Source organism: Drosophila sulfurigaster, chromosome 2R (assembly GCF_023558435.1).
Source record: "Drosophila sulfurigaster albostrigata strain 15112-1811.04 chromosome 2R, ASM2355843v2, whole genome shotgun sequence".
In the NCBI taxonomy this organism is placed as follows: Eukaryota; Metazoa; Arthropoda; class Insecta; order Diptera; family Drosophilidae; genus Drosophila; species Drosophila sulfurigaster.
The window spans coordinates 15,814,902-15,841,336 of NC_084882.1; the positions used below are offsets into that span (position 1 = coordinate 15,814,902).

Consider the following 26,435-nt stretch of genomic DNA (forward strand, 5'->3'; position numbering starts at 1 on the left):
TCTCGCACAGTTATGCAATTGATTTTCCATCAGCTCGATCAGGTTCGGCGAGACTTAGAGACTTTATGGCGACAACGAAGAAGAACACACAATCGAGCAAAATTATAAATTCAAATTTCGTATACTTAATAACCCGGCACCGGTGGTGCAAAGGGCAGAAGTATTATGAAACTTTTTGCCAAATGGATATAAATATAAATAGATGTATATAGCATACACATGCATAAGTTTTGTGTTGAATAGATAGAATACATTTCTTTACATAGAAAATAGAATAGAGTCCCGAAACTTGATGCTAAACGTTGCCAAGATCAAGTTTTTTTTATGTCATACTAGTTATTCCTGAAGTCGAAAGAGGTTGGACTTAGCATATAGTCGTGTACACCCTTGACTCGTTGACTCGTTTCGGCAATGATAATTTCTCATTAATCACCAGATATGCAAATATGCTTTTAGAACGTTGCTCAACGACCCGTTCCTTCCAAAGAGATCAAATGAGCAGCGCGACCATCTTTACTATCTGTGATTAATCTGGGTAAATTGATAGTTGGTAGTTTATATATTCGCAAGCTGGCTTGTTTGTCAATTGATAAAAATCCACAAATTGGCAATCTGCTTACTTTGAAGGTATCTAATATATAACACATCTATTATTTCAGTGTTATCTGATCTATAAAATGTCAATGAATAGTTTAAACGACTTCTATGCAAATTTGAGAGTGACATTCAAAATGATTGCATATTTTAAGGCGGACTCTGAAATTGGCTTGGGAAAATCGGTTGGAAAACACAAAGTAAACAATGAGCAAAAACACTGTGATCGGTATGAGTAATGTGTTTTAATTATCATAAAATATATTGCCATCGCACAGTGGGGTTCCCATTGATAGTTAAAACAATAAAAAATCGCTTGAGATCTTTTAAAAACTTTTGAATGGTTATTCGATGAGCTTAGAGTTCTAGTTTATATTTTTTTTGTTTTTTTTTGGTTTTTAATAGAATTCCAATTGGCATCATAAATCGTTTGGTCGACCCCCAATAAACTGACCCTGCGCCGAAATCTGTTATTGCTTATACAAAACGAAACTGCGACCGAGCCACAAAAACGATTAAATAATCAGACGATCAGATGATCAGACGATCAGTTAGCGCTTGTGGTCAAGATCAAGGTCGATAAAAAGCGAACCGGCTTAAATGCTACTGTTCGCAGTAGTGTTTCAGCTCATTGAGACACTCTTCATTGGCTGCTTAACACTTCCGCTTTTGGATTTAAGGTTCCGTTTTGAATGATTGATCAATAAAAGGTATGTTTGGAAAATCCATCGATTTGTTCATATGCATGTATGTGCTGATATTTATCTCAACAACTGCCATCCTCAAGGTGAGCTTCAAATAGACAGAGAGCCTATTATTGCCGGATTGTGTGTTGTGTTCTAGCCACTGACGGTGTTAACAACAATAGCCAAGCACTCTATTCTGCAGCTAAATATTAAAATTCATGAACTGGATATACTGCATGGTTAACATCGATCAGATCAGATCATGGACCTGTTCTGACACTCCCAGTGATCAACTATCAACGATCAAACAGCAATCCCCACATTCGACGATCGACGATGTGAATTGGCCAAATAGCTGATGTGTGTGCTTTTGGCCATGTCTAAGGTACCATTTTGACTAATTTAATGCGTTTTATATTTCCGCTGTGCTTTGTGCGACGGTCAAAGAGTCTTATAATCGCATCACATCCGTATGATGCTATTCAATAGAAATTGCAAATCATTAAGTACCAGAAATTATGTATACGCAATGTATGAAAATAAAAATCATTAGATGTTGTGAATATTTTTTTTCTGTAAATATATGTGTATTTGTTGGGATTTTGTTTTCGTTTATGCCTAAGTACTTTACATACCAATATCATTATTTATTATATGTATATATTTATAAAATCTATGCAAGACATTGTTTATTGTTTCTATTTCTTTGTGCTGTCAATGCGTCGCTTAACTTATTTACACAACTAATTCCTCTTTGTCATTTCCTCGTTCACTTAAAACTTAATTCGGCATCGGGTCGAATAAACATACAACTTCTTTCATTTCGCTTCGCTTGGGTTTGGTTTTGGGTTTGCTTTTTCTTATTTTTGGGATTTTCGTTTTGGTTCATAAAAGATGAACACACAAACACATAACACACACATCAAACGAAGCGATGGCTGCGAAAAAGCATTTAACTGTTTGCCTACTAACTCAAACCTCATTTTCTCGAATTTTTACATATTTTGTTTCTTTTTTTTTTTTTTTTTTTTCTGGTTTGTTTTTTTTTGGTGGCGGATTACTTAACAAATTAGTCAACAAAGTTGTACATAGAACAACGCCCGCCTCCATGACAGATGATTCTTCGAGGCAAGTCACATTCTCTATCGTATTCGACTCCACGGCTGGCGTTGTTCATATGTGTGTGTGTTTGTCCCGCTTTGTACGAGTATTTGGGAGTAGTTGGGAAATTGGGATAGTGGATGTGTGGTGAAGGAAGATTAAGGGTTAAGGTTTTGTTTTGCCGGCCGGCAACTTACAGCACTTTCTTTTGTGCTGGCGATGCTTGTATGGCGGCATTAAAGTTCTTGGCACAGCTATCGTTGTTGTTGTTATTGTTGCTGCAGACCTCTTTTTCAGCCTTGGCCTTGGCAGCCGCCTGTTTCTTCTTGTAGGACTTCTGGTAGAAGTCATTGAAGAGGAAGTAGAAGAACACAGCGTTGGGCAGTGTAAAGCAGACCGACCATCTTGGATAACCGCAATCGGTGTACAGCAATTGGGTTTGATGAATGAAGGCGCAGCAGAACTGGATCTGTTGTGGCATAAGTATCGGTTATATATCTCTATTCAATTTAATAGACCGCACTTACCATTTGCAGGTTGGTGATGTACTTCTTCCACCACAGATACTTTTGCATTTGGGGTCCAAAGGCAGAGAGGAAATAGTACGAGTACATAACGATGTGCACAAACGAGTTGATAAAGCCAATGAAGGTGCCATGGCCGCCAGGATAATACTTGGAGGTGCCCCAGCTGATCATGGGCATAACGGTATGGTGATACACATGCAGGAATGTGACTTGACGATCATTCTTGCGCAGCACAAAGAAAATAGTGTCCAGCAATTCGGTGATCTTGGCCATGTAGTAAACATAAACGACACGAGCTTCGCGGTATGCCTTAGGCGTGCGTGACCAGTCGACGGGTTGACAACGCCAGCTGTAATATTGCCAGATGACGACGCCCTCGTACACCATCCAGACGCTCAATGCCACCTGGAAGAAATTGTAGACCAGCAGGGTGCGTTCCAGCTTGAAAGGTTTGCGATCGCGCATGAAACGCGGTCCCCATGACAGCACAAAGTACAGATAGAAGCCCAGAATGGTGAGCAGGGGCAGTGGGGACTTGACCAGGAACCAATCATTTGTGCGTGGATCTAAGAAATAGCATTTTGGATTATAACAATTGCCTTGAGTTTGAGAGTAATTTTACTTACCAGCCAATTCGATGAACAGAAAGTTCCAATAGTCTGTTTGTGATGCGTTCACGGCCGCCATTTTTAAATTTGTTTGCTTCACTTCCTCTACTACTTGTTGTTGTTGTTTGTCGATAGTGAGGGGAGAGGTAGGTTTTTATTCCCTGTTCTTTCGTTGAAATTTAAAAATCTGCTAAGCGCGCATGCGACTTCGTCAGTGTGCTCGAAGCGAACGAGTTTTGTCCAATGTTCTGTGATCGGGAATCGAAATAGAAATTAAGTTAAGAAGAAGCTTTTTTTGTTGTCAAGATCATAAACATTTAAAATTATGTAAATGACATTCACAAGAACTGGAAGAAGCAGAAGAGCCGATCAACAGATTTGCCATTATCAAAAAGTATATTCTTTCTATTGTTTTGCCGCTACTATTTTGCTTTTTCGCTGTTGCTGAGCGGGCATGACTTGGCCGAAAACTAGAAAACTCGAAAGTAGTTTACGTATCTCGATGCAAACTAAGATAGAGAGTTGGGAGACGTCGCTCAGGGCGTGGCATTTGGCGACCAACTCAACTTTATTGCTGTTGAGTCTCTTGTCGGCCAAAACGACACCTCTATTTTTATTATTTCTCTTTATTTTCTTGGCTGTCTCTTTTTACTTTTTGGAAGCTGTGTGCAATGCGAAATTATCATGTAACAGTTGGAGTAAATTATTTTCATTATTACGAATTAAGCAAGCATCTTTGGCGGTAATTGTTGACATGTAGGTGGATCCAACAGACCAAACAGAGCAAAAGCAAAAGCAAGAGCTGTTTTGTCTTTCACGTGAAACACACACGATATAACAACTTTGCGCGCAGTTCAACATAATTGTTATAAAGCAACCAGCAAGAGGTAACAAAATAACCGCTAATAACTGTAAACATGACCGTCGCTCAGCTGGACAAGCTGCAACAAGTGGCCAGTGGTCACTTGAACTTCATAAAGGCCATGCGGCGCTCAAATAATATATCAAGCGATTATTAAGTGGCATTCGTTGTTGTTGCTTGGTGTTTTTCTCTCAATCTACATCGATTTGTTGTTGGCTGCTGTCTCGGATTTTGGCCATTTCCGAGGCTAATTCTAGTTTCTATTTATGTTTTTATTTCGATTATTATTATTTTTTTTAACACTATACTCGTAATTCTGGGCAGCTTCTTGAGCTTTTCATGCATTGACGGCGATCAAATAAATATTTTGAAGGGCACGTTGGCTAACAAGCTAACTGGTTTGCTTTTGACTTGGCTTATTTCCTGCAGTATGCTTTTGGCGTTAATGCTGTTGCTCTTGTATTTATTTGTTGTTGTTTATAGTTATGAGTATTTGCTGCAACCATAAATGCGAAATGAACCAGAAAATGAGCGTCGAAAAAGGTGCTAAAAGGTGTCCGCAGTTGAAAAACCTTTTGGAAACAGACAAAAATAAAAGAAACTGTGCCGCACAGAATCGAGTTTTTAAATTATCAATTTTTTTGACTGACTTTAAGTCTGACTGACTAACTGACGCATAGAAAAAGTCAAACAACTAAATGGTCATACAAATGAACCATCAAATTTGCGCTTGGCTAATGAACAAATAATGCCAAAGGCCTTGCCATATATTTTCGATATTAGCCTAGCCAGTTCTGACCAATGGCCAGTTCGGTGCCTAGTCTCCAGCCCTGTGAGCAAGACCACATGCATGGGAACCAAAATAACTGTCAAAGTCACAAACAATAATTCGCGCTTCGTTGCGGTGATATGTCACATAAGCATAAGCTTTATATGACTGCGTCGTGTTTGGCTGATCATCTTTAGATTTGGATTCGCCGCCATTTCCACTTGGTTAGTCATTTGTTAAAATGGGTTAGGTGTGTGTCTGTGTGTGTGTGTGTGTGCGTTTCTTGCAGATCGTGGATCATGGAGATCGCACATCTTGGGCCTTGGCTACGCCTTTAGGTGAGCAGCAAAATTGTGTCAACAATTGCCAAATCAAAAAACAATAAGCCCAAGAGCAAGTTTCGTAAGAATTGTGAGACATTTTTTTGATATGAGTGTGTTTCTGTTTGGCCCAAGCGAAAGTTGAATGACCTTGGCGCAAAACCTTTTGACACTCGTGTATAGATGAATTTTGCATATGATTTGCATAATAATTGTCAGCTCTTAGTTCAGAGTTCTAAGCAGCTTTCATAGCAGCGCTCATAAATCACATTTTAACACTTTACAAAATTGTCGCGTGGGGCGTATACTTAATCTTCTTAGCCACTTTCAGGCGCATATCCTGCCACACACGCACACATACAACAAACACGTTGAGAGTCTTTTAAAGCCAAACTTGAATTACATAAATATATATAGATATTTATACGCAGAGTAATACCGAGACACAGACAAGCACCTGTTGCAATCGTCACTTAATTTACAGCAGCGACAACAGTGACTGCTCTTAATGTTAACACCATGACAACTATTTTTTCATCTGCTTCTTCTTCTGCTTCTTCGTCGGACAGATCTTTGTGTTATTATGTACTATGATTATTATTGGTATATTATAAGGGAGAGAGAGACCTCTGCTCTGCTGGCATCCGCTACCCACGAGACTTGTACGCGTACTGAACTGCTATGCCGATTTGTGCGCTGCTATGTATAAAAATTTCGACTATAGGTTTTGTCTTGAACTTCCCCTTTACCGCGTGCGCCTCTTCTAAATAAGATTTTTGTTAGCTATTGCTGATGTTGTTGTTGCTGCTGCTTGTAGCTCATCTGCCGTTGAACGTTCTTTTGGTAGCTGGGAAGCTGCGTTTCATAGTCGTCGCGCCTTGTCTCATATCGCATCGCATCGTATCGCTTAGTCTCGTTTTTTTCTATTGATGATTATAATGACAACAGCATTTTGCTATAGCTGACTGAATGATGTTGTTGCTGATGTTGGTGTCTTGTTTGCCGGTTATTGTATTTCGAATAGTTGTTAGCTGAATTTTAATTGGTTTGTCGGTTACGTATTCAGCATTTGTATTTTAAAATAATAAATAATGTTTTCCATAATTGTTGTTATTGGCTAGAAAATATGGTGTTGCTCGAAAGAGAGCATTAAAGAGCCACCTCACAATACTTAATAAATACATAAGTGTACTTCTTATATACTTCTTATATAATGGTTTAAGTTCTAAAACCTTGCTCTACTTTGTATTTCATTCTTCGAGTTGTGTTGAACTTTAAACATTTAAATACGCCTACAAGAATTCAGCAAATTGACCTTTGTTTAGGCCAACTGCAATTGCAAGTGCAACTGCTGTGTAGGCAAAACAATTAAACATGTTGTAAAACCACTTGGTACACGTGTGCTGCAATGCGTAATACTTGTGGGTACAAATCGAGTAATTAAGTGAGAACATAATAAGAAAAAAAAACAATAATGCTGATGGCGTCAAGGTTAGCATATTGGCGGCTTTTGAGTTCCGTTAATTTTGTCTCAATCCAAGGCGACACTTGTCCGGTGAAGAAAACAATCAGAGGAAAACGAAAAATACAAAACCAGTCGAAAATTATTATTTCATTTTGATCATTTACATATGAATTCTAAAGGCCCAGGGCTCGATTCTTGAGCACATCGCCAGCCAGCATCACGGCGATCGCAATGCGAGTCAATGTCACTTCCGGGTCAAGTTTGAGGCTATTTATCCATCATAGTATCTATCTATCGTTTCGTATTGATTCGTATTAATGGCCAACACTATTGACTGACTGTTACTGTTACCTAGCTGGGACCGGGGCTGGGGTCACTTGAGGTTCAACTTTGGATAACTGTGTCACCGGCAAATTGAACTTGACCCTGCCTCGCTTTTTAAGTGTTTGTGTTTTTCTTTGATTTTTCTGTTGATAAAAAAGCTCGTCCAGTTTATCATGAACGACTTGATTAATAAATATATTATTATATGCTAATATATTGTATAGGCTCATGCCCCAAAAAAGCCGATTCACCTATCAACAGTAGGCCATAACTAATTCCAAATCATTAGACATCACTCATACGCAACGTTCGCCGAACTCTTCCGGTCGGGCAACGAATTTGATTTAATTTAATTTGTTGGCTGCTCTTTTGTTTGATTTGTCGTATATCACACAAGCAAAGACCGTTCACACACTATCATAATCATATGCAAAAGAGTCTGGCTTGGACTGTTGATTTTGTTTATTATCTTGCTGCAGAAATGCCTTCGACGTGGATGGAGGCAGCCGCAAACAAAGTTGCGAGCTTGCGGCCTGTGAGACACGAGCCACTGCAGGTTATGCAAATTTCTTCCGCAAATATTTACATAGCAACGAATTCAAAAGGCATCGACGAAACCGTTAACAATTATTATTTGATTTTTTCTTGATTAATTATTTCGTGTCTCATTTTTTGATTCTAATTTGCAAAAATTTGACGTACGCAATTCGCAATTAAACGTACAAACTTCTTGGGACTCTTTACCATATGCATAACTTGATTCAGCACAATTAATAATTATTTTTAACAAGTGTCTGACATCAAGGTCGCATATTGGCTGAAAGATAGTAAATAATACACATTCAAAGTAAACCATTCATACAAGTCTTAAAAAATGTAATTTACGAAATCTGCAAAATGTGCATTTAATGGACAAATTAGCATGTTAATAATTATTTTTATTCGAAAGCCGTCAATTTAATTACGCTATTAAACAGTTGAATGTGTAATATTAAGTTTTGTTGTACTTTTGTTGTTGTCTGCACAAAGTTTGCAGCGCCATCTAGCGATCATGGCTTGGCTTAAAGCTTTTTGGAACGTTGCCAGACTTGTGGAAAAAGTAAGCTTGGCTTGAGTTCAGCCTCGCTTCAGCTAAAGCTATCAACTTTCAAAATTTTGCCGAGACGATTGCGTTGTTCTAATTAAAAATTACAGCTACTCATAGAAGCTGCCAGCCTTGTCGAACCAGTTAATACCATATTTACAATTACTTTGTAATAAGCGGAGATATGTTAATAATATCTATTGCTTCTCAAAAATGTGTTAAATATGAATTAGTTTTGGGCTCTGCGTATAATGAATGCTCTCCAAAAGATTGCTCGATATTAGATAATATTTTTCACACCTTCTATCAAAATCTATACACTTTAGAATGCATAAATTAGCGTTGCATATTAATGTTCATTCGAGTATAATAAAAACTCGTATCGATAATTGATAAAATTTGCAATGTGAATCAATGAATTCGTCTGTTCGAATCCAATAAAAATGGCGTGAATTTTGAAATTTCGATTGTTCTTTGGAAGTCATTGCACTTCATAACTAGTTGTCTCAAATAGTCCCATCTTCTATTGTTACTCTGCATTGTGTGGCGCAAATTAAACGTGTTTTGAAGCATCGCGGAAATGCTGAAGTCAAAGGCACTGTGGTTATACCTCAGTTAAATTATATCACGCCGTTTAATAATTTAGCGCCTAGAAATCGTAACCTCAGCACTTTTGCGGCTAATCGAAGCCAGCGAGATACCGTTGAGGCTCTACATGCCCTTGTCGGAAACTTGTTTAGCGTATTGAAAAAGAAAAAAATTAAAATAAAAAGATTAGTATACAGCAGCCACAGCCGAAGCAGCAGCAGCAGCGGCAGCAGCGGCAGCGACAACAACAAGAACAGATAGAAAATATACTTCCGTTTCCTGATCGCCGCTTAAAGTTAAGAAACTGATAAACCTGCAAACAGTTATGTTCGACAGCACACGCAGGTATATCACCAAGCTGCGGCGTATTTCCACATTTAGCTTCTAATGTGATTAATTAATAATTTAAAATTTAAAATTCTAGAAGGTATATGCGCTCAACCGTTTTGCGTTCATTAAAATGCCGAAAACGCCGCAACTCTGATTTTCAGTATGTCAAGTTCAAGCTGAATTTTAATTGCTGAAGACGCACCGCACCGTCTGACGATCTATTCTTAGGCCAAGACACTAAGCCAAGACACTCTTGCGCTCAATCATAACTTCGAGCATATTAATTCATATAAAGTCGCAATATTGTTCAAGTTCAGCGCGATACACGGGTTTTATGATGGCAACGTTTGCCAAGAACATTTCCAGTTTCTTCGTTTTTGGGGTCTTTACCAATCGTTAACTGCGTTTATGTATCTAGCTTCTGCCTTCAGTTAAAGTCCATGCAAAGTCTTGGGGGATTTTTATTTTGTTGCGCTATGGAACTGTGGAAGAAGTGTAAGCTTGTCCGGTTGTTGATCCGCCATGACTCGACTTAGTACTTGCTTTGAATGGCCTCAAAGTCTGGCAATGTTGGTGCCCATAAATATGACGTATACGCACATATTTAGTTTTCATATTCAGCCCAAAGAATGGGATATTTGATCAAGTTATTAACAGTTCGGCGAGCACATGGCCATTGGCATTTAAGCAAATTAGTGAGCGTCGGGAGTTGACCATCAGCGGGGGATCGTGCTGTGGTCTTTCTTTGCCACATTGCTACTGATTCTTATAGGCCATAACAATTCCCAAGGGGATTACCGAACAAAAGCTTTTGCGTTTACGCTTTCAATTAGTATGAAAATGTATAAATATTTTGCTACTCGAACTTTCAAATACTCTCTTGCAATTAGTAGTAGATGAAGTATTTGAACACGTTTGTGGTTCGCTATTGTATCGAAAATTGTTTGATGCGCTGCTATGCAAAATTAATTATGTTCCGGGTTTGAATCGGACAAATAACTTAATGTTGTGATGAAGACAAAATAATGTGTCTTAAGAAAAACTTCAAAAACAAAGGTAATTTAATATTCAACATGGGATGCTGTTAACAATCTCTTTGGCTATTATTCGCTAAATGCCGAGTATTAAAATTAGTTATTTGTCTGCGCCCGCACAAGATGCGAAATCTGTGATATTAATGCTTTACTCATCATGTGTTTGTTTATCTGGTTGTGACAATATTATTTTTAGCTATTTATTTATATCCGCTTTTGGTTATTATGACACAAACAGTTCGTACCTCTTGGATATCACAAATATTCACTCATATCCAGGGTATCTGCTTGTCCGTGTTGATTTGAATAATTTACATATATAAGATTACAATTTTATATAATATTCACCAATAATATGTTGAGAGCAGCACATCTTAAAATTGTCAACTAGAAAATGCTCTAGTAGCAAAACATGATCATTGTTTATATATGTAGCAGACGAAATCAAAATATTATATATATCTTCAGAGATTGTCTTAATGTTAATAATGCAATTAAGAAAAGCTCACTGATACCATAATATACACACTAACTGCAGTGGCTTCTTATGCTCTTAGTAACCTTTTAAACAATATTATAACTTTAATACCCGCTACCCACAGGGTAGAAGGGTATCATAGCTTTGTGCATCCTGGAAATGTATTTAACAGGCAGAAGGAGGCATCTTCGACCCTATAACGTATATATGTATATTCTTGAGCAACATCATTAATCGAGAGGACCGACTGTATCTTAGAGACTATAAGAGATAGAGATATAATTTGTACTTTCTGGTAAGTACTATTCAAAGTGGGTAGCGGGTATCTCACAGTCGAGCACACAGTCGACTGTAGCTTTCTTACTTGTTGTTCATAGTATAACCCGCTAGATTATAGCTGGTCAAATTTTATTGAGTACAGAAAACTGTCTATACTCGCAGTATATACGAGAAGTTATTAGCGAAAGTTCGCAAAAATAATTCGCAAAGTTGAATTAGATAATGATTATGGCAACCAGCTACCTTTGGATCTAGCTATAAAAAATATAAAGAGTAAACACTAAAGTTGTTACTTCACAAAAGGTGCAAAAGGTGTGCGAGATTGTTGACACTTGAGTCCACACGCCTGAATGGAATCAAACTATTTTGCACTATCATTTAGATTAAATGTTGCATATTGTGCTTGTGCAAACTTCAATTGATCAATTACTATACAAATGTATGTTATTAAAGGGTTTTTTTTCAGTACATTGTAAATCGTTTAAAGATAACTTCGTCATCAACTGGAAATTGTGTCGTGTAATTACAGTTTAAGTAGAATGATCAAATGACCAGCTTGGCCTAATACCTGTTTATTAATTTCTAGTAACTTTGCAGTGAACTACTTGCTTTTGTTTTTGAAAAGTTTCCGTTATCAATGATAAACAGCAGCGGTCAGTGGTCAGAAAGTCAGCAATTCAGTAATTCAGACAGTTCTCTTTGCAGGCTATGTAAAACCCACGCCCGAAACACGTTGTGTTAATTCAATTAGAAACTTAATGGATTTGAGTGTGCTTGCTAATTAAAATTATTGCAGTATATTACCTATTATATTCCATGTTTTCGTATTTTTGACAGCTTTTGCAGATTTTATAGCAATTTAATGAGAGTGCAATTTTGTAGCATGACTTTGATATTATATTCCATTTATTACGTCATAAAATTATTAAGAGAGTCGAAGAGTTCACTAGTGTTATGACAAATTGTATTAAGATTTACAAATTTTAGCAACTGCCAAAAAAACAGTGTCTTGGCTATTAATCAACAGAGGTATTTAAAGCGAAAAGAAACAAAAATAGATAAATTAACTATTAGTTATGAGTCAAAGTGTTTTGCCATTGGCTAACTGGAGCTCACAAAGCGACGGCTTTATTGTTTCACTATTATGCATATTTATCATCGAACTTGGTCAGCTGTTTGTCCACTGTTCGCTTTGACTTCCGACTACCGGCATCTCACCTAGACCTAGACCATGAAATGAAACATCGCGATTCCAACAGCGAAGTTCGCGTTACATTGACTTGCGTTGGGTGAGCAGGCCAAAACCGTTAGCAAGCATAGCAGAGCACAACGCAGCAAATAGCAAATACATAGCAATGACTGCAATGTCATCCTGACGTCATTGAGCCCAATAGGTTGGCACTTGCAGTCGCATTTGGATGTGGCAGCTGTCGCAGCTGTCGCAGTAGCAATCGCAGCTGTGTCTGGGTCTGCGTCTCCGTCTGGGTCTGGGTCTGTGGCAGTAGCGAGCATGGCCATAATAATCAAGCCAGAGGTCGAGAGCACTTTAAAGAACAATTTGTCAGCGTCGTGTGTTGTGTTAATTTGTCAAAAGAGCTCTATAAAAATGATTCTCTGTAATGGAAGCAGTCCAGCAAATAGCCCTCCACAATAGTCAGGCAGTCAATTTTTGTTGCCACGCTCATTTCAATGGCATAATTAAGATTTTTATTTACATAAAATGACAACCGATTCCGACCTCGTCGATGGTATCGCTGCACGTCCGCCCTGGCAGGGTTTTTGCGCTATTCAGCATTGTCACACGTTGCTGCCTCTTGGATCGACTCTGCCTTAAAGTCTGGTTTGGATGTTGACTAGTTTTTGTTTATTTGCTAGGCATAGATTTAAATTAAACTATGCCCAGTAAGCTGGATCTATTGACGACTCCGGGACGCGCCAATTTGCATTCGCTTTACTCATCAATATGCAAATTGGCTCACGCCAAGGGTGTCCACAAAGAATCTGGCTTGGAGACATCATCGTACGATTGAAAAATATGAATGGGTAGCAAAGATTTTAAAATTAGATTTGAGCTAACATTAAGGGAATCGACCGCACTATAAAAATTTCCTGTTTTTTTCGCTTATTTTATTGATTTTTTACTGTGCACAGTGACACCAAGTGATTTGTTATCAAAATTATAAACAACTGTCTGCAGCAATTAATTATCGTCAGAGCGGTACTTTTTTCAGTCTTAAATAATTGTCATTGCTTTTACTTTTAACACAAAAAAAAGAGTGTCATAAATTACAAATTGATACAAGCCCAAGGTGCGCAGTTCAAATACGAGTCAAAATATTTTATGTGAACCTGTTTTTACCCCTTTCGATATACTATTTATATTGGAGAGCAAACCATCAACTTGTGGCGAAATTAGCATAGCATTATATACTTTTTAAACATATACAATCCGCAAAACTAAATCTTGTAAATAATATACTCGAAGAGACTTTGACAAATGTTTAAATAAATGAATTTGTTTTTAATTTGAAAATGTTGCACATCTTCGTTAGAATGTGAAAGCCCAAATTAAGAATGGCCATTAACATTTAAGCAAAACTTTCAAATAGTTCAAAAATGAATAAATATTGCTAATACATCTTCAATTTACATCTGTAAATATGACACTCTTGACGGCCTTCGTTAGCCACATTAGCGGAGAGTCGTTAAGTTAAAGTACTTTTTTGCATCGTACGACTCTCTCGGCGTTTAAAAATAGATCAAAGATTGTAAGTATGTTATGTATGTATGTTATGTATGTATATAACGAAGTGATCGCCACTAAATTATAAGTCGTAAAACATATCTCAAATAGGAGTTCAATCATCTGGTTTGGTCGGCTTAAGCAATTTGGCCATTAACATAAAATGCTTTTGATACGAATTTAATTGATACGATATATTGCAATAAAGTTGTGACCTCCTTCCACGTGTGTGTACCAGTACATTGACCCATATATGGCAGACTGCAATCTGTCCAGTGATAACATCATCATCAGCTGGTTGGCAGTCGCAGCAGTAGCAGCAGCCACAGCCACAGCAACATGGGCAACATCAACAACAATAGCAAATAATGCAAAAGTTGAATGCCATTCGGAACTTGCTAAATAAGCCAACACCGAACGCCAAACACCACCACGAAGCGTTTGCTCAGTGGGCCAAGCGAAGCCAAGCCAAACTCACACACACACACAACCCATCCATACAGAGAAGTAGTCCCACACACACACACATGTAAAGACAAAGCTCAGCTCAGCTCAACTCAAATTGAACGAAACTTCCGCTGTTCTGTGTGGATGTTTGAAATGTTCGTTAAGTTTTTTAAGCAGCCTAGCGAATCTACAACTATTGCGAGACTTGGTATGTGTGTGAGTGAGTATCGCTGCGTGTGTGTATTTGGAGGGGTACGTACTAGTTGCAAAGCAACGTCTGCGTCGGCGTCGCTGCCGCTGTCGCAGTGTCTGCTAAAAACTTACTTTATCTTGTGATTGCTGAGAAGTTTTAGATTCAGTTGAGCATAAACATTTCTACGGTGCGGTGGTTGATTTCTGGTGGCTAAAACAATCAGATGCGTTAAGCGGAGTGCTTCTAAAAAAAAAAACTCAAATCAGATCAATTCTAATATATAATATATATATATATATATATTTATATATATAATATAAACAGCAAACGAAAAAAAAAAATTGTGAATCTTGAGAGTGAACCGAAATTGTGCTCAGACTTTGAGCTTAAACTCGATCCAACACAACAAACTTAACGAAACAGCATGACGTATCCTGTTCGCAGCTAAAACCTCCTACATACCGATTGTACCGATTAATCGAGCCCCATTTGCATACATAGGAATAACAACTTCGAACATAAATCAAAACTGCAACTGCAACAGCAGCAATTCACCTCGACTATTAATCAATTACGATAAGCAAAAATGAATTATTACAACAGCAGCACACGGTTCGAGATGGTCGTGGAGATCGCCAACATTGCACTCGATGAGTTCAAGACCCACCACATAACGCGCAACTATACGGGTCTGGTGCAGCGATACTACCAGCTCGTCGAGGAGGATTACGGCGGTAGGTCTACATATAAAATTCATACGTTGCTGCGCTCGCTTGTGGCTTCAAATGTAAAATGCAAATGCAGTTTATAGGTCCCCAACAGCCATAGCCAAAGTGGGCTAATAAAATGAGAATAAAAAGTCCCCTTTAAGACCCATTTGTGTGTACAACTTGTTCAGTTTTTTAAGGCCTGATGTCATTGTCAGTCATAGCCGTGTCTGCCCTCTTTGCGTCTGCATCTGCGTCTGCGTCTGCGTCTACGTCAAATAAATTTAATAATCCGGGAAGTTAAACTAAACTACACCATAACATATAACATATACTACGGGTCCCATCTGCAAAGTGCTCGTTGAGCAGTTTACGTTGTAAACATATCATATTATAATGGCATAAAATATGATGAATTGTCATTTTTTTTTCGTGTGTACACCAACAAAACCATAACAAAACAAAGTGCCAACAAAAATTGGCAAAGTAAAAATACCAACAACAAAAAATTACTATAGGCTAATGCGAATATACAAAAAATAAAAATGAAAACGAAAACGAAATGAAAATGAAAATAAAATAAAGCAAAAAAGAGAAGAAAAAAAACTTCTAGGACAATTAAAAAAGGTTTCTTTATCTACTTAAGTGCGACCTTGGCAATGCCAATTGTATTTTTGACAATTATTAACGTAATTAAAATGTATTTACATAGTTCATCTTAGACATTTTATGACGAGACGTCGACCGTCGTCATTTGTAGCTCGTTGCCGTGTGCAGCTGAGCATGTACAGTACAGTACGCACACACACACACACACATACGCATCGAATGTGTATGAACTACAACAATATTAAGTATTAACAATAGCAATAACATTGCTGAAGATGATGCATATGCCATGTACTCGAACTCTTTTTTTTTTCTTACTTCGTTTCGTTTTCGCTTCAAACGTGTTTACAGCGCATACCACACAGACACGGACACACACACATAGTTTTTGTATATAGGCAGCACATTGACATTCTTGACTGCCGCGCGCGGGTGAAAAGGTCAATGGAAGGTAGCAGCAATTAAAAGCAATGCAAAATAATGTACATAAGTGCTACTACCTGACAACGCGAACCATGCAAAACGCTGAAACGCTGCAAATGAAATAACAAAATATCCAAATATGCTTGACGTTCCAAGTCCATAACATGCTCGTAAATAAAAGCAAAACAAAAGACTCACAGCACAAACTTGACTCAATAAAATACGCATTGTATATCAACGATCCCACCCAAGCATATCCGATTTTCGTTATTTTGGCAAACTTTAAATCAAAAGACCTTATGCAGATGCTTTTTCAGTTTGCAAGTGCGAATATATCTCATTCAGTTGGGTGATATAGTTCGAGATTTAACAGATGAGAACAAAGCTCAGCCACAGTTATTACTTACGACGCCAATTTGAAGTAATTCAACGTGTTATTCTTGATAGCTCAATATTCATTCACTAAATAGGCCACATAAACAATGTATCCTATAATTATTGTATTAAAACGTTTAGGGAGTTGCTTTGCAATTAATTTTAATTAGAATGGAAAAGTTTCGGAACACAAATGGGAATTGTACAGCTACAAATATTTGCTTTGAAATGGAAAACAACGGAATTAAGTTAGACAAATCAATAAGGAATTTTCGAAATGGGGTTTACTCTCGTTATTTATTCAGAATACGCACTTATGACGACATTGGCAACCTGTTGATAGGCGTAAACAAATTCATTTATGTCTTTAGTTATTACACTCAGTAGTAGTTGCATTTAAGTGGAATAATTTGCAACTAGTAAATCCGGTTTGCATTAACCGATTATTGTTGTTGCGGTTTGACTAAACCCTAAGCACATTCAGCGACTAAACAAGATAATTGTCTATGTAAGTTACTTGGCAATACTCGTGGTCCAAGACGGCGTCTAAACAAAACAAATAAACAATCATACCGGCAAATTGTTTTCGTTTTTTCGCTATTTGCACGATTTCATTCATTCAATTCGTGTAAATTGGCATTTAGATTAACTCGCTGGATAAATCAACATTCAACTGCATTTAATTAAATGCAATTGACTCAGATAATCCACAAAGAATTCACAAGGTGTCAATTTATGGTAATTCATATCAATTTTCTCTTCATTCACAGACCCCCGTGCCAAGCGCTTTCCTCTGATGGAGCATCCGCTGTTCACATTCGGTCTGGTTGCCATTTATCTCTCCTGGGTGCTGGTGCTGGGTCCGTTATTCATGAGGGATCGGAAACCTTTCCAGCTGCGCCGCACCCTCGTCATCTACAACGCCTTCCAGGTCCTGCTCAGCGGTTATATGTTCTACGAAGTGAGTTATCTACACATCAAAAAAAAAAAAAAATGACATGCGAATTTGATATCTTAATCTTTGATTATTCTTTTATGATTGCAGCACTTAATGGCGGGCTGGCTCAACTATTATAATCTGAAATGCCAACCGGTTGACTATTCCGATGGTCCCATGTCTAAACGCGTAAGTCCTACAACGCCCAATACTTTCTAAGCTCAAGGCTGATTGGAATTCGCTCATAAATATTTCAAGTTTTTGCTAATCATCAATTTGACTATTTCTCTTTATTTTTATATTTTTTTTTTGTGTGTGTGATTTTAATATCAATTCACAAAAGTTTAACTTGTCTCGCAAGTTCGTTGGCTTTGCCCACTTTAAAGAGTTGAGTCATCGTCTAGGCGAATTCAAGTTCAGTCACTTCTTAAAGTCTCAAAGTTCATTTCACAAATAATATTCATACTTAATTATGGTTTAGCGTTTAATTCATGCTAAAAGGGCAATTGAAAGTGCGTTTTGTTTTTACACGGTTCTTGTTGATCTTGTAGCAATTTGTTACGCCTGTTAATTCCATTGTGTTTGCCTTCAACCAAAAAGAAACTCTCAGCAATTCAATTTGTCTGCTTACTTAAAAAACGGAAAGGAAAGCAATTAAGTATACGTATATTATGATATATTTAAGCATTCGACATTTAGAGTTAAACACATAATTTGAAGTCAATTTTTGACGCGCTTTATATCTATATTTTGTTAGCTCTACGGTTAAAAGATCGTAAAAGTCATAACCAAAGTGCAATAGCAGACCCAAAAACACCGAAAAAAAAACAGTACACAATGCACTGAGTCAAGGTTGTTGTTTATTGTTGAACAGTCAAATTAACAACATTTACAATACTTGCTGGCACTTACAATCAAACAAACGTTTTGTCGGTCATTTCGTATTATTTGAGATGCAGAGATCACAACTCTGCGGCCCTCGTCCAAATTCCATGTAAAACTATCAAAACAAGCGCGGCGTTTGCACAACAAACAGCGAGCACGTCATGCCCCAAAAGCATAATCCTCTCAACACTCTCGATACCCATCGATGAGTTTCACATCCGTCCCGAGTGTGTGTTCAACCTGACCAATAAGCCCAGCGACAAGTCAAGTCGAGTCAAGTCAATAAACCAAGCAAGCCAACGAAGGTCAGTCACTAATTTGGCATCATGAAACCAGCATATTTTCATGCCGCATGGCGACAAACTCTTTGGCGACGACTCTTTGACACCTTCGTGTGGATTGTTTACATTGCGCATACGCAGCGTGGCCAGCACGAAAGTTGCCAACACAGCGAGAAGCGACTTCGCAACGTTGAAATTCTTGCCGTACTATAATTCAATCTCCAAAATAGTTGCCAATGTCATGAGTATCTAAATTTTGCGGGGCGCATCATTCGTTGCGGTCTAAGAACCGCAAGACAAAATGACCTTAGATTTAACAACCAAATGGTTGCACTAACATCCGGTTATTACCATTGAAAATTGAATTAATTAAATTATAAATTTTGCAAGAAATGATTCTGAACAAATTGAATTTGAATTATTTAGCTATTTATTAAACGTAAACTTGCAAATTCGATTAATTGAATGCGCATACCTCAATAAATTTGGCAATATTCACTTTACGTTTTAATTGTCGATTTTGCAAGAATTTTTTCATAGAACAAATCAAATTTAATTTGGTATTACCTTTTTGATTTTAAATCAATTGTGCTAAACTCGTTTAGGTGTCGCTTACATCTGGTTATTAACTGGTGAATTTATTTCGAATAAATTCAATTCATTGTTTATTTCGTGTAGAATAAAACAAATTTATTATATTTTGACTTCTACATTTATTTTGATAATGTTTCAAACCCGTTTACTTCTCTCTTACAACTGATATCTGGTTATGGAATAAATTACTTTTGCCCCAAAATTATTGACAGAACAAATTGAATCAAATTACATATTTATTAAACTACATATTCTCCTCCATTCCTTCTCCCTTCAGATGCTGAACTTGTGCTACATTTACTATCTGTCCAAGCTGACTGAGTTCGCAGACACAACGTTCTTTGTGCTGCGCAAGAAGTCATCGCAGATCACGTGGCTGCATGTCTATCATCACTCGGTGACGCCCTTGGAGACCTGGGTGCTGGTCAAGTTTTTGGCAGGTGAGTAGCCAACATTGGAAGCATAACCCGCGGCAAAGATCTTAGTCTCGTTGTTGCAGGCGGCAATGCGACATTCCCCAATCTGTTGAACAACTTCGTGCACGTTTGCATGTACTTCTATTACATGATGTCGGCAATGGGTCCCGAGTATGCCAAGTTCCTGTGGTGGAAGAAATACATGACAGAGCTGCAAATCGTAAGTGTGGACAGTGATACATTATTATTATCGAATCGGTTCCAGCATAGTTTCCAAATGAATGTAATGTAGTGTCTATGTAGAAACATTGATAGTTGCTATATAGAAATAGAAACTCGTTTAGAAGTTTTTGAGATTTGTGTTGAATTGGCATAGCCGAAATATTTTTGTCGCCGAATCGCACACAAAACGAGCACACAAACCAGTTAGACCTGACCTGAGGCCTAGCCTAGCCTGGCATCAGTGTCTAAGTCTGAGTCTGAGACTGAGTCTCAGTCTAAGCCTGAGCCTGCGCCTGTAGCTGTAGCTGTGTCTGTCTGTGTCCACTGCATAATAAAATGGTATATTATACATGTTAGACAAATGCTATTGCCAACAGACAACAACAAATAATAAAACTGCAGCCGCAAAGCCAGAAAATTGTTACTTAACGCTTCTAACTGTGTCTCTGCAACTGGCCAAAGCAAATGACACAGACGCGCGCACTCGATCGCAGTCAACGATTTTTTGACTGCAAGTGGAAGTGGTTTTGCACGATGTGTTTGGCTAAAATACACACACACACACAAACGCTTACAGTTAGTCAACCAGTTAGTCAAAGGCCAAGTTGGATTGCAAAATCTGAATTTGTTGTAATCATCACAGAGCTAACGGTTCGAACGGAGTTCATTGCGCCGCCAAAGACGCTGTGCTGTCACTTTCGTTAATCGAACGCCCCAAAAACAATAAAAGACAGAATACAAAATCAAAGTAAATTATACGACCTGCTTATTAACTACTGGTAGACAACTATTTGCTAAAAGCGAGTGTACATATCGATCTAAGTAGATCTATGTTGACCAGTCAAGTGAGTTTTGTTTTTTATTTTCTGTTTTCTGCTCATTGCATTTACTTTCAGCTTTAGTTTTAGATTTCAATTTTGGTCGAGCAGTCTTTCCGTTTTTCTTGGCATTTTGCGCCACTCGACTGATTTTGCAGGTAGTCTTCTAATGTGGATGTGTGTAATTGAAAGACCAATTCCAATACATAGATACAATACATACAGTCGCATGACATTCATCGGTGAATAAGTTTCATTGCAATTTGTGTGTTTCGAAATTCTTGAAACGCATAAAACTTGCCAAGTTTAGTTAGTTCTGCTACTGCTTCTCTTGTTATTGCTGCTGTTGTCAGTGTTGTCGATGTGGTTGCTGATGTTGTTGTTTCTGTTGCTGTTGCTGTTGCTGATGTTTTTGCTGTGCTGGCCTGCTTCTACTATAAGTAGCATGCATGTGTGAGTCTGTTTTGCCTTGAGGGGCACTCAACTCCACAGTTGACTTGTCAAACGTTCGGCAAAAGCACACATTATACAAGCTCTGATCGTCGTCTATATACAAACATACATACATACATATATGCTACGATATATACACGATTTGTGCCGCATGCCCCATGACGTTGTTTTATTCGAAGCTACGTTGACATTTTTAATGACACTGCACACGGCAATCAAATGCTAAGTGGATAAACATCTAAACATCGGCGCATCTTGCATCTAATTTAGCTGCCACTGCAACTGCAACTGCGGCAAGTCTCTGGATTGCTGGTGCAACAACAGCAATGTAAACATGCTCCAATTAGCCAAGAGAGACGAACAAGTTTAAGTTCCCATTAGGCAACCGCCAATCGACACCGCAACACACACAGCAATTGTTATGTTGCACTCACTGGTCACTGTCGCTGCCACCAGCTTGTTGCTTGCTTGTTGCAACATCCTTGCTTGCGCTTGCGCTTCGGCCGGTGCGCCAATTCCACCAAATTGCCACACTTTAGCGCGCCGATCCGACCAGTTTCGATTACATTATCTTTGGCCTGGCATTCGCCGCCACTTGTTGCTACTTTTGCTACTCGCTTTGCTGTTCCGTTTTGCGGCAATGAATGTTGCTCGTTGAGTTACGCTGAGCGTTCACTTTTATGCGCCGCCGCAACTTTGCCGAACTTGCCACACCGTGAGTGTCTATGTCGACGACTGCCAAGTTAGCCAAGCCAAGCCAATTCAGCCAGCAGGTAAGCAGGCAAACAGTCAAACAGTCAACCAACCAGATAGTCCAACACACAACTACTACTCAGGCGTATCTGTGAGCCAAATCCAGCTTGGCAGTGCAAGTATTTGTCTAAGAGTAAAAGTCAACTCAACCCGGCAATCTGCCACTTTCAGTTGCCACCAGTTCATATTGCAAGTGCAACAGCAGCTTTGTTTTTATTTTCGTCGCCGGCTTCACAGATTGTGCAACAGTTGCTGCAGATGGCGCGTATCCAGCAGCTGGCACAGTGGTAACAATAGTTGACACTTTGTTAATTGTCACTAGTTCAGCGCAGTTCTATAGTCAGTTTTTTTTTAACTACAATTTCCTGAGGAAGGTAGTTTTTTTTTTAGGAATTAATCGCATTCGAAACTAGATTAATTGGGTGCTTTTCCATTCTGATTCTGAGCATACGAAACTACCTAAAAAACATACTTCCCGAAACACAAGTTGTCTATAACCTGTTTCATTGAAAGAGCTTTACTTGTTTGTCTTCTGACTTATTTATAAGAATTTATCAAAAATCAAATTCAACTGTTTCAATTTACTGTCACGTCATGGACAGCAAGAGCGGAAGTAAAGTTGATAGACTTAACAGATTCTTCTTATTATATTTCGAAGAATGACTATTAACTTTCGGTTTTCAAAAAAAAATAGCTGGCTATTGAAATTGTAATTTGCTTATCAATAAATCTTCATTCAACGAGTCACTTTCCAATTAATAATAATAATAATAATCGATTGTTTACGGATTCTGTGACGTTATCAACTACCGGTTTGCTATGAAAAGATTGAACTGTCAATACAGTCTCTATATTTAGTTAAAAATTATATATAATATGTTCTGTGTTTCAAATATTTCAAATTTCAACAGAAATTTACTCAATTGTTAAAGTTTTGTTATTTGATTAGAATTACCTACAGTTAAAACATTATATTAAAAATAAAATTATTCATAATTATTTTCATTCCTTCTTCATTTTCATAAACTTAAAGCTAAAGTTTTCTAGAAGAGTTGAACCCAATGTTAGGAGGGGCATTAATGCTGTGGTATTTTTATGTCATAGTCCACTATTTCAATCACATGTGCAACCCCTTGATGCACTTGTGTAGACACACACCCACACACCTGCACTCCAAATGCTGTTGAGTGTATGCAAGTGTGAGTGTGTGTAATGAAGCGTGTAATCGGCTCTCAGCGCTTAGGCAAAAGTTGGCCAAAAGCAAACTGACTAAATTTTATCCGTCCAGCCAAATGCAGCCCACTGTCTAAGCAGGTTGTGTGTGTGAAGCTTGTTATTGTTGCTGTTGTTGGCTTTGCTGCATTTTGCGCTGCAGTGTTAATGGCAATTGCAGCGCATGGTTGACCAACATGTTGCTCGTTTTTTTGTAGGTCACAAAAGAAGCGGCGCACAACGATGAAAAACCACTGCCAAAAACTACATAAAATAGTAAAACATGAAAAACAAAAAAGCGTAAAAGAGCGAAAATCAGCAGAACAAATAAGTGGGCGGTCGCCGTGCGAGATATGGGCGTGTGTGTGTTGCATTATTAGATTCGATACGGTTGTCTCCTACAACGGCTGCTGTGCTGACTGATTGCAAATTTAATTATTAAAATACAATAAAATTGAAAATTGGTTACTATCAATCGATCGATAACAAGCTTAATTATAGGTTCTATAATAGGCACACTTAAGGGGCGGGCGCCAAAAAAGGTCAATGGAAGCCGCAATCAAAAGACTTAAACAACGAACTTGTTAATGCAAAACAAGAGGCAGCGAATTCAATCAGTCAGCTCAGTCAGACGTCAGCCAACATGATTGGCAGGCTAAGCAGACAGACAGACAGACAAAAGCAGTCGAAGCTGACAAACAAGTCAAAGTCAAGTCAGAGCCAAAGCTAGACTGAGAGGCAGCAGATTATTATTGGGGTCTCGCTCTATAGCTATATTTACTTAGCATAACTGTTATTACCACAAATTGCAAGATCTATACTCACTTGAGTGCTGTCTGTTTTTTAATGTGTAAATATGCATGTATGTTGTTTGTAAACGCTTTTTGATTACCTTAAAACGCTCAAGGGTGATCACACAGCCCATAGGAGTTTAATTTGCCATTTGTTGCCATGTAATTAGAATCACAGCCAAAGTGGCCACACCTCATGGCTTGTAAATCAACACGGGTTGGTGTTCAGTTCCTTCCGTTTTGTTTATGTAATGTATAATCTATCCCGTGCCTTGATTTAATTTCAGTTCTAAGCATTTTCTCAGAATTCAAATCTAAAACTGATTCCCAGCGATTATCAGCATTCTATTCTATTTGCTAGCTCCTCATGACGTCTATATAATTATAGTCTATAAACTATTATAAAGTGCTTACAATGTATAAACTTGCTCACAAATAGCTGTTTCAACTGCTAGCCCCACATATATTATAAGTAGCACTTTAGTTAACCATCAACCTTTGTGTCCTCAACCTGCACTCGATTAATTGCATTTTTTCTACTCTCTTTAATAGGCGCAGTTTGTGCTTTGCATTGTGCACACGGTGCGAGCGCTATTCAGCAATCAGTGCCAGTTCTCCAAGTTCATCTCGGCGTTACTGCTGCTGAATGCATCCATCTTTTTCTGCCTCTTCATGAACTTTTACATGCAGAGCTACAAGAAGTCCAAGGCGAAGCAGTTGACTTCGGATGCAGCAGCGGCGACGGCGGCGGCGGCATTGAAGGCCGATAGCAACAATAACAATGAAGCCAAAGCATTGCAACAGGATCATCATCAGGACTCGCCAATGAAACTGAAGGCGCATTGAATGCGATACTCGGAAATTCTTCCAAGGAACACAAAAAAGCTGACGTGCAAAGAATTTGTAAAAAGAATACGTACGATTGAAAATTGGTGTTGGTTAAAAGCAGGCAGCTGAATGTTTTGTGGAAGTAGTTTGGTACAAAGGTTTTACTTTAGTTAAAATGGGGAGCCATACATGGTTAGCTAGAACTGCAAAAGGCAACAAACAATGAACGTAGTACACAAATAGTAGAAGCACAACATAAGAAACCCAAGCTTTTGCCTAATAATGTATTGAATACTATTTTTTTTTTTTATTCAATTTGCTGCCAGGGGGTATAAATATATATTTTATAATTTTTTTAGCTTTTGACCATATTGAAAGTTTGCTTGATTGCTTGTCATTTTAAATATAATGTTGCGTAATTAACCATGCAAGAACTGGGTCAATTTTAACGATCTGCTTAAGTCTATATATTATAAGTTTAGAACCTCCAAAAAAGAACAAAAATGCGCGTTATACATATTTAAATTACTCAGTTGGCAAAATCATAGATCTTAAGTGTTAAGTGTAATGTGTATAGAAGAGTTTTGTAAATAGATTTTCGTATGTGTTAAATGTTAAATATTTGTAGCCACTAAGCATAGCCTAAGCCAACTAGTCTTAGTTACAAAATGCGAGCGAACAAACAGATCAATAATAAAAGTTAAGACAAATACTATAAAAAAGAATAACAGCGCAAAGCACCTTCAATGATTGCTTAAATAATTGTGGCACATTTCAAATAGTTGGCTAACTAAACTAACCACTCAGTCAGACGAATGGAACCTGCTTCAAACTGGAGTCCACCAAGTACTTTTAAAAAATACGATATGGCAACGCACCTGGAAAGCGTATTTTCAGTTAACGAAAATTGGTGTGAAACTTAACTAAACGCTGGTGTTTGTCCATGGTGAATTATTAGCGCAACCAACTTCAAGCCAGTCTTAGCTTCTTGATTGCTTACAGAAAGCAACAGGTGACGCCACCACATAGCTACTATATAACGCCGATAGAATTTTTAAATGCATCTTATTTTCGGAAACGATAGATGGCGCAATAGTCACGTCAAGTTAATTAGTACCTAAAACAGCCGCTATGACGTGCTTTGTTACCGAAACACCTGATGGCGCTATACACAATTGCTAAATGTCTTGAATTTCTTCTAGATGGCGATACATATTATTGGCTCTTGTAACATGTCGCCAGGTGGCGCATATACAAAGTTCTAACTTTTACCGCATCAAAACGTTTGAAATAAAATAAAAATATTATGGTTTTTTAAATAGTTTTTCTATGCAAAACATTTTAAATGTAATAAACTACAACAAAGTTTAATAATATTTTTTTAAGTTTATTTACTTTATTTATAGTGGGCATATTTGTTGTGCAATTCTTCTTTTTGTGTTTTTGTCATTCAAACGCTTTCGCTATGTTAAATTTACATTCTGTAACTTACACATAACAGGTTTCTTTTCCAGACTGTTTTTATACTCTGCATACGGTTGTAAAGCCTAAATACACCAATACATATGAGTGAGATAAAATAATTACTCCAATTAGTTCCATTTAATTAGTTTCATTATGCAAAAAGAAGAATACTTATACCATGGTGGGATAATAAATAAATTAACATAATAAACTATTGCATGTAGGGTATCTCGTA

General features: G+C 37.8%; 2 protein-coding genes across 5 annotated transcripts; one reads left to right on the plus strand and one right to left on the minus strand.

Annotated features, from left to right (window-relative positions):
- Positions 1-1,848: 1,848 nt before the first annotated feature.
- LOC133838810 (elongation of very long chain fatty acids protein AAEL008004) lies at positions 1,849-10,659 on the minus strand. 4 transcript variants are annotated; one of them, XM_062270041.1, is made up of 4 exons: positions 10,641-10,659; positions 3,535-3,764; positions 2,909-3,474; positions 1,849-2,850 (listed from the first exon to the last, which is right to left on the minus strand). In XM_062270041.1, the coding sequence occupies exons 2-4, from the start codon at positions 3,593-3,595 to the stop codon at positions 2,575-2,577; spliced, it is 903 nt and encodes a 300-aa protein (XP_062126025.1). In that variant the 5' UTR covers positions 3,596-3,764; positions 10,641-10,659; the 3' UTR covers positions 1,849-2,574. The 4 variants fall into 4 exon arrangements, with proteins under 4 accessions (XP_062126025.1, XP_062126023.1, XP_062126024.1 ...); XM_062270039.1 differs by lacking the exon at positions 10,641-10,659 and adding an exon at positions 10,538-10,606; XM_062270040.1 differs by lacking the exon at positions 10,641-10,659 and adding an exon at positions 10,562-10,582.
- A 3,954-nt stretch (positions 10,660-14,613) lies between these two features.
- Positions 14,614-25,473, plus strand: LOC133838809 (elongation of very long chain fatty acids protein 7). The gene is made up of 6 exons (XM_062270037.1): positions 14,614-15,166; positions 17,317-17,507; positions 17,592-17,672; positions 19,521-19,683; positions 19,743-19,879; positions 24,461-25,473. Exons 1-6 carry the CDS (start codon positions 15,019-15,021, stop codon positions 24,752-24,754), a joined length of 1,014 nt encoding a protein of 337 aa, XP_062126021.1. The 5' UTR covers positions 14,614-15,018; the 3' UTR covers positions 24,755-25,473.
- The last annotated feature ends 962 nt before the right edge of the window (positions 25,474-26,435 follow it).

Excerpts from the sequence above, each read along its gene's own strand:
- LOC133838810 (XM_062270041.1), bottom strand. The coding sequence starts at position 3,595 with ATGGCGGCCGTGAACGCATCACAAACAGACTATTGGAACTTTCTGTTC. Across the intron at positions 3,475-3,534 it reads TCTGTTCATCGAATTGGCTG|ATCCACGCACAAATGATTGG; the intron begins GTAAGTAAAATT and ends GCTATTTCTTAG. Across the intron at positions 2,851-2,908 it reads ACATCACCAACCTGCAAATG|ATCCAGTTCTGCTGCGCCTT; the intron begins GTAAGTGCGGTC and ends ATGCCACAACAG.
- LOC133838809 (XM_062270037.1), top strand. The coding sequence starts at position 15,019 with ATGAATTATTACAACAGCAGCACACGGTTCGAGATGGTCGTGGAGATC. Across the intron at positions 17,508-17,591 it reads GCGGTTATATGTTCTACGAA|CACTTAATGGCGGGCTGGCT; the intron begins GTGAGTTATCTA and ends TTATGATTGCAG. Across the intron at positions 19,880-24,460 it reads ACATGACAGAGCTGCAAATC|GCGCAGTTTGTGCTTTGCAT; the intron begins GTAAGTGTGGAC and ends TCTCTTTAATAG.